This window comes from Macaca thibetana, chromosome 3 (assembly GCF_024542745.1).
Source record: "Macaca thibetana thibetana isolate TM-01 chromosome 3, ASM2454274v1, whole genome shotgun sequence".
In the NCBI taxonomy this organism is placed as follows: domain Eukaryota; kingdom Metazoa; phylum Chordata; class Mammalia; order Primates; family Cercopithecidae; genus Macaca; species Macaca thibetana.
Genome location: NC_065580.1, coordinates 115,838,367 through 115,855,610, shown reverse-complemented (window position 1 = coordinate 115,855,610; position 17,244 = coordinate 115,838,367). Strand labels below are relative to the sequence as shown.

The 17,244-nt window shown below is 45.7% G+C and overlaps 1 protein-coding gene across 5 annotated transcripts in view; it reads right to left on the bottom strand.

Annotated features, from left to right (window-relative positions):
• ADCY1 (adenylate cyclase 1) overlaps positions 1-17,244 on the bottom strand; it is a 148,741-nt gene that overhangs the window by 109,664 nt on the left and 21,833 nt on the right. For all 5 annotated transcript variants that reach the window (XR_007724071.1, XR_007724072.1, XM_050783368.1 and 2 more), the window contains exon 3: positions 273-391. Coding sequence is in view for 3 of the 5 variants with exons in the window: in XM_050783368.1 (XP_050639325.1) it covers positions 273-391 (119 nt within the window). In the remaining 2 variants the exon portion in view is untranslated. The remainder of the gene's footprint in view (positions 1-272; positions 392-17,244) is intronic.

Genomic DNA, 17,244 nt, shown 5'->3' with positions numbered 1-17,244 from the left:
CACATCTCCACTATCACCTCCTCACCTCCACTACCACCTCCACACCTCCACTATCACCCCCTCACCTCCACCTATTACCTCCTCACCTCCACCTATCACCTCCTCACTTCCAACATCACTTCCCCACCTCCACCATTACCTCCACACCCCCATTCTTTCCCCACCTCCATCCATTCCTTCCCCACTTCTGTCATTACCTCCCCACCTTCACCATTACCTCCACACCTCAGTTTCCCAGGCTCCCCGCTGTGCCGGGTCAACACCAGCCCTACCTCACATTGTCGTGCCTCTGGATGTAAATCTTGTGGAAAATCCTGTCAGGGGGCTTCAGGAAGTCCTCCTTCATCTCCATGGCAACGTTCCGGGGCAGGAGGCTCATAAGGAGCCGCTCCTGGACAGAAGAGAAGGGACCGGATTAGACAGCAGGGCCCCCTCCCTCCACTCCTCCTCACCTCACCCTCCCTAGTAAGGGTGCCTGGCCTCTGAGCCTGGGTAGGCCCACGTCCAGGCCTGGACTGCCACTGAACAAGCAACTCCCTCCAGGAGCACTAGCCAGGGCTGGCACAGCCTCCCCAACACCCAGGCCTCCCTGCTGCGCCCCTCACGTTACTCCCTGGGCACGCTGCTGAGTCTTGACCTATGTTTCAGCGAACAGCAGGGTTACAGCTGCGAAAACACTGCTGTCTCCACCAGGGCCCCAACCTGGTCTCTCTCCCTCCCCCTACTGCTCCAACAACACCCCAGAAAGAGTCTTCCACATTGGCTTAAAGAAACAAGCTGTCCTCCTGAGGTACCCAGAAAGTCCCCTTGTTCTTACACAGATAGGCGGCCCAGGGGACCATGTGGCATTCTTTCTTGGTTTTTGTCTTCTTATTTCTCCCTTAGCTGTGTAAGTCAAGCATTTTCTTTTTTCCCCCAAGAGAAAAGAATAAATGTTTGGATTTTTCAAAACAAACTATGCCATCCTGGAGAGTCTTTACCCCTTCCTAGGCCTCAGTTTCCTTGTCTGGACTGAGGGAATAAGTAGGACTTTCATTCTCATCCTCCAGTTGGATGTTCCCTGACCCCAACCCCAGCTGGCCCTTGACCTGTTGGGCACACCCCTATGTCTGAGAGACCATGTTCCAGAAATATGGTGTGAGGGTCCCCGACTCATCCCTCAGTCCCTCCCATGCCCCTCCCATCTGCTTTGAAACGAAAAGCAAAAGAGCAGAGTTTAAATCTTACGTAGAATCAGGTAGAACATCCCACTGACAAGCGAGGAAACAGGCTGGAGAGGGGAAGAAGCCCCACCCCTCCCATCGTGCCCTCCGGCTCCGAGCCCCTCCACAGCGGCCTGCCTTGCTCAGTGCCAACAGCATTCCCTCCCTCTGAGGAGCCTCAGCAGGAGCCACGCAGGCACCCAGCACTGAGACGCTTCCGCCTCCTCTCCATCCTCAGCCTCGCAGGCCTGCCGGGCACAGCCCTGGGAGTCTCTCCTGCGTAGGCTACATCCCTGACCCAGGAGCAGCCGCCATCCTGTGTGACTTTTTCAGAAGGAGCACAGGTGCCCAGACACCTTCACACTCAGGGGCCACAGGAGCAGCCACAATGAAAATAGCCACCCAGATCCTGAAAGCCCAGTTGGCCATGAGGGTCTCACCCCTCTGCTCCACATGGCAGATAGCGTTCCATGTGCACAGCCCATTTTACAATGGGAGAACAAATTTGGTACACCTGAAGTTTCCCCTGGTAAGTTACTTCCACATAAACTCCGGAGGAGAAAGACCAGGTCCAGCCCTGCCTGATGCCAAGTGGGGCTAAGTCTATGTCTCAGCTGCCTGAGTCCTGGCCCCAGAGTCTGTGGCCTGGAGGTGTGCCCTAAGCAAAGCCAAGGTCTACACTGAGAACCTGCCCCTACCAAGGGTCCCACTGCAGTCCCCACCCGAGCCCTCACTATAGCCCCCAAGTAGCTCCCATGAAGCTCTGCCGCAGCCACCATGTGGCCTCCACCTTGGCGCCCACCTTGGCTCAGGGGATGACAATATCTGAGGAACTGAAAAATGCAAAATACTGAACTCCAAGGAGAATAAAAATGTGACAGGTGATGGGGGAGCATCCAGAGTCACAAGCGCTGATCCCAGGAAGGAAAGAAAGGCTGCTGGGAAGCCCCTGGCACACACCCCAACTTCCTGCACATGGCCCCCAGCATGGGAGACTGGAGCTCACGTGGACTATTCAGCCGTGGCATAGGGTGCTGCAAGAACCAGCTGTGGCAGAGTTACCCAGCCATCAGCTGGCTGTCCCCAGTAGCCCTGCTCCACTGCTGGCCTCACAAGAGAGCCCCTTATTTTCACTGGGGTTCTTGGCTACCTGGAATAAAGATCATATTTTTCAGCCTCCCATGCAGCTAGATATGGCCAAGGAGACATAACTTGAAAGGTCATGTGGAAACTTTGGAAATGTTCCTTAAAAACATATTGTTCTAGCAAAAACCAAATAATCTTCATTAAAAACTGGGCAAAGGACATGAACAGTCACTTCTCAAAAGAAGAAATACAAGGAGCCAACAAACATGAAAAAATGCTCATCATCACTAATCATTACAGAAATGCAAATCAAAACCACCATGAGATACCATTTCACAACAGTCAAAGTGGCTATTATCAAAAAGTCAAAAAACAACAGATGCTGGTGAAGCCACAGAGAAAAAGGAACATTTGGTGGGAATATACTGCTGGTGGGAACATAAATTAGTTCAGCCACTGTGGAAAGTAATTTGGAGATTTCACAAAGAACTTAAAACAGAACTGCCATCAAATCCAGCAATCCCATTACTGGGTACATATCCAAAAGAAAATAAATCATTCTACCAAAAAGGCACATACATGTGTATGTATATCACAGCACTATTTACAATAAAAGACATGAAATCAACACAGGTGCCCATCAATGGTGAGCTGGATAAAGAAAATGTGGTACGTATGCACCATGGGATACTATGCAGCCATAAAAAAGAATGAAATGATGTCCTTTGCAGCAACATGGATGCAGCTGGAGGCCACTGAAGTAACACAGGGACAGAAAACCAAATACCACATGTTCTCACTTATAAGTGGAAGCTAAACATTGGATACATATAGACATAAATATAGGAAGAACAGACACTGGGGACTCCAAAAAGGGGGAGACAGGGAAGGAGGGAGGCAAAGGTTGAAAACTAGCTATTGGGTACTAGTATCTGGGTTATGGGATCAATCGTACCTCAAACCTGAGTATCACACAGTACATTCACATAACAAACCTGTACATGTACCCTCAATCTAACATGAAGGGTAAAATTTAAAAAAAAAAAAAAACAGCTTGTCCCTCTTCCCTTCTTCTCCTGCTGTTGTTGGGAACACAGTCGTAACAGCCAGATCTCCACCTACCATCTTGGTTTAGGAAGACGAAGGCAACACACTAGGGACACAGGTGGTGAGCTGGATGGAGACTGCTGAGGGTTTCATGGATCACACCTGTCGCACCACCATAAAGTGCCTACCCTGGAATGTATATGTAAGACAAAAAGAGCTATGTCACTTCTGTAAGCCACTGTCACATGACATTCCTAAGGACAACTGCATTTCCAACCAAGGGCTCAGCATTAGCTCCGTCCATTGGATTTGCAGCAGCACCTAAGCCAATATAAGTTAATAACCACAGACTAAGGTACAAACCCTTTCCCACAGGAAGCAAGCAGCCATCTGATAAGACTCAGCATTCATTTCTGATTAAAAAAAAAAAAAGATGAAATAGCTCATTCACATTATAAATATTCCACCTGAAATGCACATCCAATCTCAAAACCCTCAAGGCCCAAGCAGCAGTAAACATTAGTGCCAAGAACAGATCATGTCAATAAGCTCTAGCCAACAAAGTACTTTAAAAACCCAGAAATCAAAAGTATAAAAGCTAATATGACTATGGGTCATACAAAGTACCCCAGTGTCCTATGAAGGTTATATAAAAATCTTAACGCATTTATCTTGACTATCAAAATGTGACTGACTTAAATGTACTCTTAACAAAAACTAGATATTTCAGTGACAATTGTGAAGATTCTACTTCTGGGAACATGGTGAAGTATTTTTCCCTATTCCTCCTGCTGAACACAACTGAAAGTCCTGGATGTTACACATCAAACAAGCAAGACTAAAAGTCAGAGGGAAGAAGGCAGAAATCTTGAGACCAAGAAATGACATAAAGGTGAGTTCCTGAGGTTTCTTTAGCCTCACATATGCCAGACTGAGTGCTGGAGAAGTGGTCAAGTCAGCAACACCAATAGGCACAGACCAAAGGAAAACACAACAAAAGCACCTCTCTTCAGCCAAAGGTCCAGGACTGGGCAGCCTCACAAGAAGAAAACTTTCAGACATAAACCTACCTACTCCAGGCCAGAGACACTGAAAACTCTGTGCCCCAGCCCCACCTACTCCCAGAGTGAGCCAAGCCTTTCTTCTCCACCTGCTGGTAACAAGCATCCCCCAGCTCTGAGTCAGTGGGAACCAAGGGGATCTCATTCTCCTCCCACGAGCCAGGTGCTATTAGTGGGGACCATGAGGGACTAGAACCCTCACTCCTGCTCAGCAGTGAGAAGGAGCCCTCCCCACATGGTGTCAACAGAGGCCCAATGTGGAGCCTAAACTTGTAACTCCATCTGGCAGTAAAGAGACAGCAGCCCTCCTTTCCCAGCCAGAGTCATGTCACAGAAAATCATCAAAAACAAAACGTCCAAATAACACACAGAGCTTCATACATAACATTCCAAATGCTTAGGTTCCAGCAAACTATCACTCATCATACCAAGAACTAGAACAAGCTCATCAAGTGAACAAAGACAGTCAACACACATCAATACCAAGACAGAGATGCCAAAATAACTAATCAAGACTGTAAAAAAACCATCATAAGAATGACTAAATAAAGAACTATAAATGCACTTTAGAAATATAGATATAAAAATCTTTTACAAGATAGCAATTCAGTGATATGCAACAAGAAGTATATACCCCAAACACATGGGGTTTAATCCAGGGATGTAATGCTAATTCAAAATTGAAACATCAATCAGTGCTACACACCACATCAACAGAATAAAAAAAAAAAAACACATAGCAATTGATATCGAAAAAGAATTTGACAAAATTCAACATCTATTTATGATGAAAACTTTCAGAAAAATGAAAATAGAAAAAAACTTCGTCTCCTTGATAAGGAATATTCAGAAAAAGCCTACACCTAACATTATACTTAATAGTCAAACATTGAATGCTTTCACTGGGAACAAGGCAAGGATGTTGGCTCCCATTACTCATATTCAACATCTCATGGGAAAGTCTTATTAGTGCAGTAAGTTCAGAAAAGGAAAGAAAAGGCATACAGATTGGAAAGGAAGAAATAAAAGTAATATGATGGTCTATATGGGAAATACAATGGATGTTACAAAAGCAGAAACAAAAGAAAATTGTACCAAAAAGATTCCTAGAATAAGTAATTAAGTTCAGAAGGTCACAGGACACAAGATCAATACACAAAAGTCAATTACATTTCTTTTTTTTTTTTTAATTAAAATTTTATTTTTTGTTCATATATATTCTAGGGTACAAGTAAAATTTTCACAGTAATCTTTTATAATATATATAATTTTATTATTATTATACTTTAAGTTCTAGGGTACATGTGCAAAACATGCAGGTTTGTTACATATGTATACTTGTACCATGTTGCTGTGCTGCACCCATCAACTCGTCAGCACCCATCAACTCGTCATTTACATCAGGTATAACTCTCAATGCAATCCCTCCCCCCTCCCCCCTCCCCCCTCCCCATGATAGGCCCCGGTGTGTGATGTTCCCCTTCCCGAGTCCAAGTGATCTCATTGTTCAGTTCCCACCTATGAGTGAGAACATGCGGTGTTTGGTTTTCTGTTCTTGTGATAGTTTGCTAAGAATGATGGTTTCCAGCTGCATCCATGTCCCTACAAAGGACACAAACTCATCCTTTTTTATGGCTGCATAGTATTCCATGGTGTATATGTGCCACATTTTCTTAATCCAGTCTGTCACTGATGGACATTTGGGTGTTGATTCCAAGTCTTTGCTATTGTGAATAGTGCCGCAATAAACATACGTGTGCATGTGTCTTTATAGCAGCATGATTTATAATCCTTTGGGTATATACCCAGTAATGGGATGGCTGGGTCATATGGTACATCTAGTTCTAGATCCTTGAGGAATCGCCATACTGTTTTCCATAATGATTGAACTAGTTTACAATCCCACCAACAGTGTAAAAGTGTTCCTATTTCTCCACATCCTCTCCAGCACCTGTTGTTTCCTGACTTTTTAATGATCACCATTCTAACTGGTGTGAGATGGTATCTCATTGTGGTTTTGATTTGCATTTCTCTGAAGTTCTGGCTAGGGCAATCAGGCAAGAGAAAGAAATCAAGGGTATTCAGTTAGGAAAAGAAGAAGTCAAATTGTCCCTCTTTGCAGATGACATGATTGTATATTTAGAAAACCCCATTGTCTCAGCCCAAAATCTCCTTAAGCTGATAAGAAACTTCAGCAAAGTCTCAGGATACAAAATTAATGTGCAAAAATCACAAGCATTTGTATACACCAGTAACAGACAAACAGAGAGCCAAATCAGGAATGAACTTCCATTCACAATTGCTTCAAAGAGAATCAAATACCTAGGAATCCAACTGACAAGGGATGTAAAGGACCTCTTCAAGGAGAACTACAAACCACTGCTCAGTGAAATCAAAGAGGACACAAACAAATGGAAGAACATACCATGCTCATGGATAGGAAGAATCAATATCGTGAAAATGGCCATACTGTCCAAGGTTATTTATAGATTCAATGCCATCCCCATCAAGCTACCAATGACTTTCTTCACAGAATTGGAAAAAACTGCTTTAAAGTTCATATGGAACCAAAAAAGAGCCCGCATCTCCAAGACAATCCTAAGTCAAAAGAACAAAGCTGGAGGCATCACGCTACCTGACTTCAAACTATACTACAAGGCTACAGTAACCAAAACAGCATGGTACTGGTACCAAAACAGAGATATAGACCAATGGAACAGAACAGAGTCCTCAGAGATAATACCACACATCTACAGCCATCTGATCTTTGACAAACCTAAGAGAAACAAGAAATGGGGAAAGGATTCCCTATTTAATAAATGGTACTGGGAAAATTGGCTAGCCATAAGTAGAAAGCTGAAACTGGATCCTTTCCTTACTCCTTATATGAAAACTAATTCAAGATGGATTAGAGACTTAAATGTTAGACCTAATACCATAAAAACCCTAGAGGAAAACCTAGGTAGTACCATTCAGGACATAGGCATGGGCAAAGACTTCATGTCTAAAACACCAAAAGCAACGGCAGCAAAAGCCAAAATTGACAAATGGGATCTCATTAAACTAAAGAGCTTCTGCACAGCAAAAGAAACTACCATCAGAGTGAACAGGCAACCTACAGAATGGGAGAAAATTTTTGCAATCTACTCATCTGACAAAGGGCTAATATCCAGAACCTACAAAGAACTCAAACAAATTTACAAGAAAAAAACAAACAACCCCATTAAAAAGTGGGCAAAGGATATGAACAGACATTTCTCAAAAGAAGACATTCATACAGCCAACAGACACATGAAAAAATGCTCATCATCACTGGCCGTCAATTACATTTCTATATACTAGTAATAAACACATGGACACTGATATTTAAGATACAATACCATTTACTGTTGCTCAAAAATGAAATACTTAGGTATAAATCTAACAAAACATATATAGGACTTGTATGTTAAAAACTGTAAAAGACTGATTAAAGAGATCAGAGAAGATCTAAATAAATGGAGAGACATACCATGTTCATGGATTGGAAGACTCAACTTAGTAAAGATGTTAACCCTTTCCAAATTGATATACAGTTTTAATATAAATCCTATCAAAATCCCAGCAAATTCTTTAGTACCTATAGGCAAAATTATTCTAACACTTAAATGTAAAGGAAAAGGAATAAGATGACCTAACATAATTTTGAAAATGAACAATAAGGTAGAAGAAATCAGCTTACCTGATTTCAAGGCTTGTTATAAAACAAAAATAATCCAGACAGTGTGAAGTTGGTTGACAGATAACACATAAGACAATAAAACAGAATCTAGAATCTACAAATAGACCACACAAATATGCACAACAAATTTTTGACAAAGGTTCAAAAGTAATTCAATGGAGGAAGGGTAGTCTTTTCAACAAATGCTACAGCAACTTGACATTCATAAACAAAAACAAATGACTCTTAACCTAAACCTCATACCTTATGCAAAAATTAAATTAAAATACGTTATAGATTTAAACGTAAAATATAAAACTTTTAGAAAAACACATAAGAACTAAGGCTAGGCAAAAAGTCTTTAGACTTGACACCAGAAGTACAAAAGAAAAAATTGGTGAATTAAACCTCATCAAAATTAAAAATATTTGCTCTCAAAAAGACTCTACTAAAAGAATGAAATGATAAACTACAAGCTTTGAGAAAATATTCACAAACCACATATCCAAAAAAAGTACTGTTATCTAGAACATATAAAGAACTCTCAAAGCCCAGCAATTTTAAAAATCCAATTAGAAAGTAGGCAAAAGACATGGATATGTTGCTGGGTACATAAATGGTACAACCATTCTGGGAAAGTTTCACTATTTCTCAGTAAACTAAATAGGTAACTTCCATATGACCCAGCAACTGTACTTTTAGGTATTCGTGCCAGAAAAATTAGTACCTATGTTCACTCAAAAACCTGTGCATGAATGTTCATAGCAGCTTTATTCCTAATAGGCCAAAGCTGGAAACTACCAAGACATTCTTCAATGGGCCAACAATTAAACAAACTGTGATATAGCCACACCACAGAATGCCACTTAGTAATAAAAAGAAACAAATATTGATATATTCAACAATATGGATGAATCTCCAAATAATTATGCTGAGTGAAAAAAAGCCAATCCCAAATGTCTACATATTGTATGATTCCATTTATATGAACTTTTTGAAATTACAGATTTATAGAAATGGGTTAACAGGTCAGTGATTGCCAGGTCTTCAGAATGAAGGTGTTGTGGAGGGAAGTGAGTGTGGCTATTTAAAGAAAACAAGAGGGATCCTCAGGGTGATGGATGTTCCATATCTTGGCTGTCCCAATGTCAATATCCTGGTTGTGATATCGCTCCACAGTTCTGAAGATGTTGGCATTGGGGAAGCTGGGTAAAGGGCACATGGGATCTCTCTGTGTTATTTCTTACAACTACATGTGAATCTACAAGTAGTTGAAAATAAAAACAGTTTAATTTTAACTAACAAAAAAAGACTCTGAATATGGAGAAACTAGAGGCTTTGCATATTCCTGGTAGGGATGGAAAATGGTGCAGCCACTTTAGAAAACAGTCGAGCAGCTCCTTAAAATGCTAACCATAGAGTCACCACAAGACCGAGCAATTCTACTCCTAGGTATTTATCCAAAAGAAATGAAGATGTGTTCACACAAAAACTTGCACGTGATTTTTTATAGCAGCATTACTTATTATAGTCAGAGTGGAAACAACCCAAATATGTATCAACTGTGAACAGATAAATAAAATGTGATGTATCCATACAGTGGAATATTATTTGTCCATAAAAAAGAATGAAATACTAAAACATGCTAAGATCTGGATGCACCTCAAAAACATTATGCTAAGTGGAAGGAGCCAGTCACCAAAGATCACCTATTATACGATTCCATTTGTATGAAAGGTCCAGAACAGGTAAATCTATAGAGAAAGAAAACAAATTAGCGGGTGCCTACGTCTTGCTGGAGGGTAGGTGTGGTTATATATGGAGAGTGACTGCACAGAAAATAAATTAGCGGGTGCCTACGTCTTGCTGGAGGGTAGGTGTGGTTATATATGGAGAATGACTGCTAATGGATACAAGGTATCTTTGGGGGATAATAAAAATATCCTAAATTTAGATTATTGTATACTAATTTTCTTTCATAAGATCATTTGACATATGTATGAAATAAGATTAAGGTGTAATAAGATTAAGATTCTTGTATAATTCTATATAATAATAGCTCTAAAATACAGGAAATAGCATTTAACTGAACTTTATTCAATTGAACAAAGTTTATTTAATTGAACTTTATGGTATATAAACTCAATAAAGATGTTTAAAAAATGGAAAAAAAAAAAATCACAACTGTAGTGGTTTGAGAAGGTGCTGTCCGTGGGCTAGCCCTGTTTAAAAATCCATACTGCATCACTTAAATGGAAGTCTTCTTTCTCTTGATAAATTTCTTCACATGATGAGAACTCAAAATTGTTCCATTTACCTTGTTAGGATAACAAATTGAGTGTGTGCTTTAAATAGCTGCATATTATTTTTGGAATTCTGATTTAATAATGGCATCTGAGGAACAGCCAGGGCTCTGGGAGGGGCCAGCTCCATATGATGGAAGAGGAAGCTGGGCTTCAGGGATACAGGGCTTCCTGGACAGGGTGCAGGCAGAGGAGGAGGACGCTGAGGGTGACCTCCTATGCCTCTCACCCTGTGCTCTCCAGCTGTGAAAGACACAGACCTCAGGCTAGACCCTTGTTGGGGGCCATGAACACCCTGAAGCCCCCAAGTGGTCTTTACCACACAGTGGAGCTGCACTTCCAGCCCATATCCCCATCCTCTCCAAGCAGAAGGAAGGCAGAGCTCACGCTCACCAAACGAGGACCTGTGACCACCTCCACCTCAATTTGCTGCCTGAATGCCTCCTTCAGTTCCCACCTCCTTGCCTCTACCTGGCAAATCCCTACACGTCCCTCAAAGCCCTGATCATTCTTGCTCTTCCCCATAGTACGTCCCTATTCAGTTCAGTCAAGGCCGCCTCCTGAAGCCCTGGCACTGGTCACTTCTGAGAGCATCTCTACAGCCAGAACAGCCCTGGTACCCTCCGCCCTGCCCCAAGCCTGGTACCCTCCACCCTGCCCCAAGCCTGGTGAGTGTTCTCAGCCATGGTGTCCTCCATCCACACTGCTGGTGGAGTTCAGGGCCCTTCCCTTCTCCTAGCACCAACTCCAGGCAGGACACTTCTGGAAGGTGAGGGCCATCTCCACTTGTCCTCACCCATACCTCTCACCCCCAAGTTGACTGGCAAGGTCACAAAAGCATGTGCATGAGATGCACACACAAAGAGGCCACTGCTGGGAGTGCTGGGCCAAGGAAGCTACAGGATCAATTCCCCAATCACACTCTATCGCATTCATTCACTACACACCTATTAACGAGGACTCATGACTGCGCCTCTACCAACCATTGTTCTGCAAGGTAAAATCACCAACGAGACAAACCAGAAGGAGGTTGGAAAAAAATAAACAATAATGGCCTCTAAAGTTGTGGCAGTGCTGCAAAAAGGAGTCTCCTTCCAGGGTGGACAGCAGGCCCTGAGCAGAGGAGCAGGCTAAGGGTGCAGTGTGGTCAGGTATAGATAGCACTGCCCCTCATCACCCACAACCAGCCACACTCAGGGCTGGTGGATCCGAGGCCTGGAGCCAGTCAGGGAGCTGCCCAGCCACAGTCCATCAGAGCCAGCTGAGAATCTGGCAGGATCCTCTCTCCTGCCTCCTGCCACGTGCAGCTCAAGTAAGAGTGGGGATAGGAGAAAGGGAGGAAACCCAGCAGGAAGGGGCCGTCCCCCAGCCCAGGCCTGCTTGTCCACCAGCTGCACACGGGTGGCGATGTGTACTTCTATTTGCACTTGGCCAGCCAGGGAGCCCAGAGCTGTGCACTCACCACTCCAGGCACACTCATCCAGGACTCACATGCAGCATCTCCTTATTTTTAAATCATACACTTGACTTTTATTTGAAATAAAATAACATGTTGTTTTGTGGCTGCTATGGACTAAATAGACCCTCCCCTCCATATTCATAGGTTGAAGCCCTAACACCCAATGTGGCAATTATATTTGAAGACAGGGCCTTTAGGGAGGTATTAAATTAAAATGAGGTAATTGGGTGGGCCCTAATCCAATGTGGCTGCATTTCTCTTCTCCTCCTAAGAGGAAATTAGGAGACACAGAGAGACACCAAGGGTGTGTGCACACAGGGAAGACCATGTGAGGACACAGGGAGAAGATGGCCATCGGTAAGTCAAGGAGAGGGGCCTCAGATGGAACCAGCCCTGACAATACCTTGATTTTGGACTCTGCAGCCTCCAGAACTGTGAGGAAATACACTTCTCTTGCTGCAGCCACCCTGTCTCTGTTACGCAGCCTGAGCTGACCACACCAGCCCCGGGCTGCCTCCCTCCAGACTTCTGCCCATGAGAAAGACAATTTCTATTTTGTTTAAGCCACCATTTTCCAGGTCAGTTACTAGCAGCCAAACCATATTCTAACTGACGTGCTTTCCCAAGGGGCCACTTTACTCCAGACAGGCTCTCTGAGCTCTGTCTTCCTCAGCGGGCGGGGTCAGAGCCTGCCTTCCCGTTGCTGCTCTCCCCCACTTGCAGCTCTGCTCCCCGGGCTCTTCCAGGAAAGCCCGGTGGGAAACTGCAAAGCTCCCTGCAGCCTGCAGCTGTGTGTGCCGAGTCCCTCACCCTGTCAGAGGTCCCCTCCATGGGTCACTTCATGTCACTATACTAGACATAGCTGGGCCCAGTTCCCTAGTCATCAGAGGGCCATGCTGCACATGTAGCAGATCTGCTCTCTCCCTCACAGACTACCAGATGCCCACAGCACAGCAGATCCCATGTCCTCATCAGCATGGAGGTAGGCCCTGGTAGGCTCAGGGACCCTTCCTCTCCCAGCCACACCTGGGCTCTATACCTTGGCATGTGGCTTCTGAGCCTGGGCTGTTCCATCAGGGAGAACCAAGAAGACCAGTGTGTCCAGGAGCCACACGTTGGCCACCACCTCCATCTGCCATGCAGACTTCAAACAAACTAGGAAAAAGACAGATGTGGCAAGGCCACTCAAGATGGCTCACACCTTTAATCCTAGCACTTTGGGAGGCTGAGGCGGGCAGATCACAGGAGGTCAGGAGTTTGAGATCAGCCTGACCAACATGGTGAAAACCCATCTCTACTAAAAATATAAAATTAGCTGGGCATGGTGGCACATGCCTGTAATCCCAGCTACTCGGGAGGCTGAGGCAGGAGAATCGCTTGAACCCGGGAGGCAGAGGTTGCAGTGAGTCGAGCTATGCCACTGTACTCCAGCCGGGGTGACAGAATGAGACTCTGTCTCAAACAAATAAGCAAAAAAAAAACCAGACACATGTGGCAAACAACTAGGTCCCCACAAACCTCCTCAGAGTCCCCCAGGACATGCCAGAGAGCCTCCCACAGACAGTCCAAGGCGACAACCAGCTCCGGCATCTTCCTCGACAATATTGCAGCACTGGCCACAGAATGACAGGGAGGAGACTCTGGGATTCCCGGAGCTGATACAGAGCAAACTATGCCACACAAGCCACAAAAACCAAGCAGAAGGAGGTGACTGGGGGGCCCAATGTGGTGCTCCTGGAGAGCTAAGGAGACTGAAGAACCCAGCAGGCTGTGCCAGCCACAGGGCAACAGGATGCCTCAGCATGGAGCCAGCTGTGTGACATCCATGCAGGAGGGGGATGCCTCCAGTACCACTTTTGACGGTCCCCAGAAGTGATGCTGGCATTCAAGGCAGGAAGGAGGCTGGGCAGGGGCTGCTCCAGAAGGCCATGGAGCAGGTCACCTCCACTACCCAGCATATGACCAACAAATTGGGAGCCGGGAGCATTCTAGAGCCTCTGATACTGATCACAGACACCCTGGACCTCAGTTCCACTTGCATGGGTGTCCTGGCAATGGCAGAGGGCTGACAGCACACAGGAGCCACGTCGCCCCGACCAGGCAGCATGCCCTGCCCCTCGCTCCTAGAACCTGGTGCATGAAACAGCAGCAGGGCAGGGACCAAGCGTCCACCCGACGCCCACCCAATCCACTTCAACACCAAGAAGCCAAACCGCTAATGAAAACAGGACTGAGAGAGAGGCTTTCCCTGCCATCCACGTGACAGGCCTCTGTGAGATGTGGGAATCCGAGCTCTGTCCTCCCTAATCACCAGCCAGCTCGACCTGGGCTCAGAGAGCGAGCTTTCCACGCTGTGACTGATCAAATTGGAATTGCGTTTTCCTTGAAGTTCTGTCTAACTCATCTGTAAAACCATCTGGGCTTGCTGCTTACTTTTTGATGAGCTTATAAATTACTGAATCAATCTTTTTAATAATTACAGGATTTTTCAGGCTTTCTTTTTCTTTGGGGATCATCTTTGGTAACTCACACTTTCTCTGGAAATTTGGCCATTTTGTCTCTCTTCAAATATACTGGCATAAAATTATTCTCAGCATTTCCCCATTATCTATTTTTAATCCCTGCTTTATCTGCAGCCTTTCTCATCCCTCATGCTCCTTATTTGTGTCTGCTCTTTTTCTTCTTGATCAGTCTCTCTAAGGCTTTTCTATTTCAAAAAAACAACTTTTGACATTTTTGTTCAGAAACAGAAAAAGCCCTGTTAAAAGAACCTTCACACCCCTTTGGAGCATTTTAGCTGGGTTATTTGTAAGCCTAAAACGTCTGTGTGAGCATTTTTTAGCTGAGGAAGTCTGTGGCCACTAAAGGAAGAAACAGCCACGTGCTTTCCTTGGAAGATCCCGGGCTCACCCTGGCTCTGCCACTGGCGACTCTGTTATTTGCTCCGTTATCTTTCCTGGGTTATTTAAATTTTCAGGGACACAGTTCTCAGATTTATTAAGCAGAATAAAGTCCTTACATTTCTAACCATGATACAGAGGGCTGAAATTAATTTTAAAGAGATCTGACAACTCAGAAAGAACATCTTGGTACCTTGACCTTCTTCTATTCTGCCCAGACCCTGCAGGCAAGGACAGATGAAGGGCAGGGGCCCACGGTGACCCTTTGTTCTGTTTCTTTGTTTTGCTGTGTTGAGAGAAGGGGTCATTTTAGCTCATTCAAATCCCCCGAAAGGAATCAGTCTCAGGCACACTGACAATTCAGGTAAACCTTTCCTAAGTACAGCAGACAACTTTCCAGACAGACAGGAAGTAGTGCAATGAAACAGGCAAGCCCCCATTCCCCACCCCACCCTTGTCTTCCAGAGCCTCTTGTTCTATGGGCTGCCCTGAGAAGGTAGAGGAGAGGACAGTGAGAGCTACTGTAGTATTTCCCCTCATAAGAATGCTGGCAGAAGCCTAGCCCCTTGAGACTGGCACCTGCCTCAGCAGGAGCAGACCAGACCCTTAAAGCCTCAAAGATTCTGCAGGGCAACCGCAGGCTACTGGAACTAAACAGTACAGGAGGGAAAGGAGAAAGCTCCTATTGGCTGTATCTGTTGTCACCTTCTTCATGGGTTGCTGCAAAAGTTAGCAGTAAGTAGGCACAGAGCACCCAAGGATGCATCCTGGCTGGTAAAAGCCAACACTGGCATCATAAACCAGGAAATTAAGAGGTGCTCCCCAGGGCTTAAGGTGAAGCACACGCTACTACTGGTGTTGAAACATAACTTATCAAACTGGGCAAGAACGATCTGGCATTGGGGAACAGAGGCAGCCAATGTGTAAACAGAGTGGAGAAGAGTGTGACAGCCGGCGGCCTCCACCCCTGGCACTGCCAGGAGGCTCGGAGCAAGGGCACTGCTGCTACAGCCATCTCCATCTGTTCCATCAGTTCCCATCCTGGATCAAAACTGGTTCAGCTGGGACAGGATGAGAGGTTTTAATGTTAGGAATTTGCATTTCAGAATAGCAGTCCCCCGTTGTGCTCTCCTGTAAACCCAGGCAGTCAGCACGGGCCATACAGTGCAGACCTGTCCACAGGCACATCCCTAGGAGGTGTTTTCTGAGCCTCCTGAGCCGAACTCCTGTTTTGTGAACTGAGCACAATGTTCTCCCTGCTCACAAAGCCGCTGACCACAGTGCCTCTGAGTTATGCATTCATCCCCCAGGAAGAAACAAAAAGAAAACCACCGCCGAACTCCCCAATGTGTCTGCTCCCCTGCCTCCGTGCCCTTGCCTATGCACCGACCCTCAAAACGTGTTCATGCTGTCTCTTTCCCGCTAGGCTCAGGAGCTCCCCTCTGTGAGCACAGACACACAGAAGCCAGCCCTGACCCCTCTCCACCAGCCAGAGCCATCTCCTTCCAGCTGAGGCCACAGGACATGAAATGATTTCCCTCAAAGCATTGTGCATGGGAGCATAAGGCTCAGAGTCTGCCCACACGCCTCCCCTCGACTCGACCTCACTCAGCCCACATCTTCCAGTCCCTCTGGACGTGCCTTGCGTTCCACCGCCTCCTACCAGTGATGCCCACTTCAGCTTCCAGGACCAGGGTACACTGACCAGAATCCCTCTCAGGACTGGGGTATGTCCCCCACAGATCCCATCCTGAAACCAAGGTGTGTCCCCCAGATCCCCTCTTAGGACCAGGGTACATCCACCCAGAAGCCCTTCCAGACTAGCGTGTGTCTACACCCAGATCCTCTCCCAGGTCCAGGTGTGTCTCCCTGGATCTCCCCGCAGAATCAGTTCATATCCCCCCATCTCCCCTCTCAGAACCTCAGGGCATCCCCCAATCCTCTCCTATCACTCATTGTGTTGCCTGGATGGTCCAAGTGGCTGCGGAAGGCTCTGGGAACAGGTATTGAACGGAAATGTGTCATGAATGGAATTAAAACATGAAAGGCAGATGCTCACAACTAGCCACATGGTAAGGCTCCCTCACCTGTCATTCAGGAGACTGGCATTTCATGCTGACACAAGTTAGGCCTGAGCAGGGCTGCCATGGCCACCTCCAGGCTCTCTGGATGGCCAGGCAGTCCCCAGGCAGATGCTGAGGGACAAAGTGCCTGTGTCCCTGAGAGACCCAAGAGCCGGCAGGGCCCTCTTGGGCCCCAAGTGCTCCCCTCTGCCATCCCAAAGAGACAAGGCTCCTTGCACTGACATCGGGCAGCAGGTGGCCAGGAGGAAGCTGAATGCTGATTACCAGCCCATCTAGGCAGACAGTTATTGTGAGATACAACTCTGCAGGCTCAAAGGGAATCGACAGGAAAAATACAGCAAAAGTCAGGACAGCTGAGGTCTGAGGATACACTTGGTAAAGTCACGGAAGGCATGTCCTCAA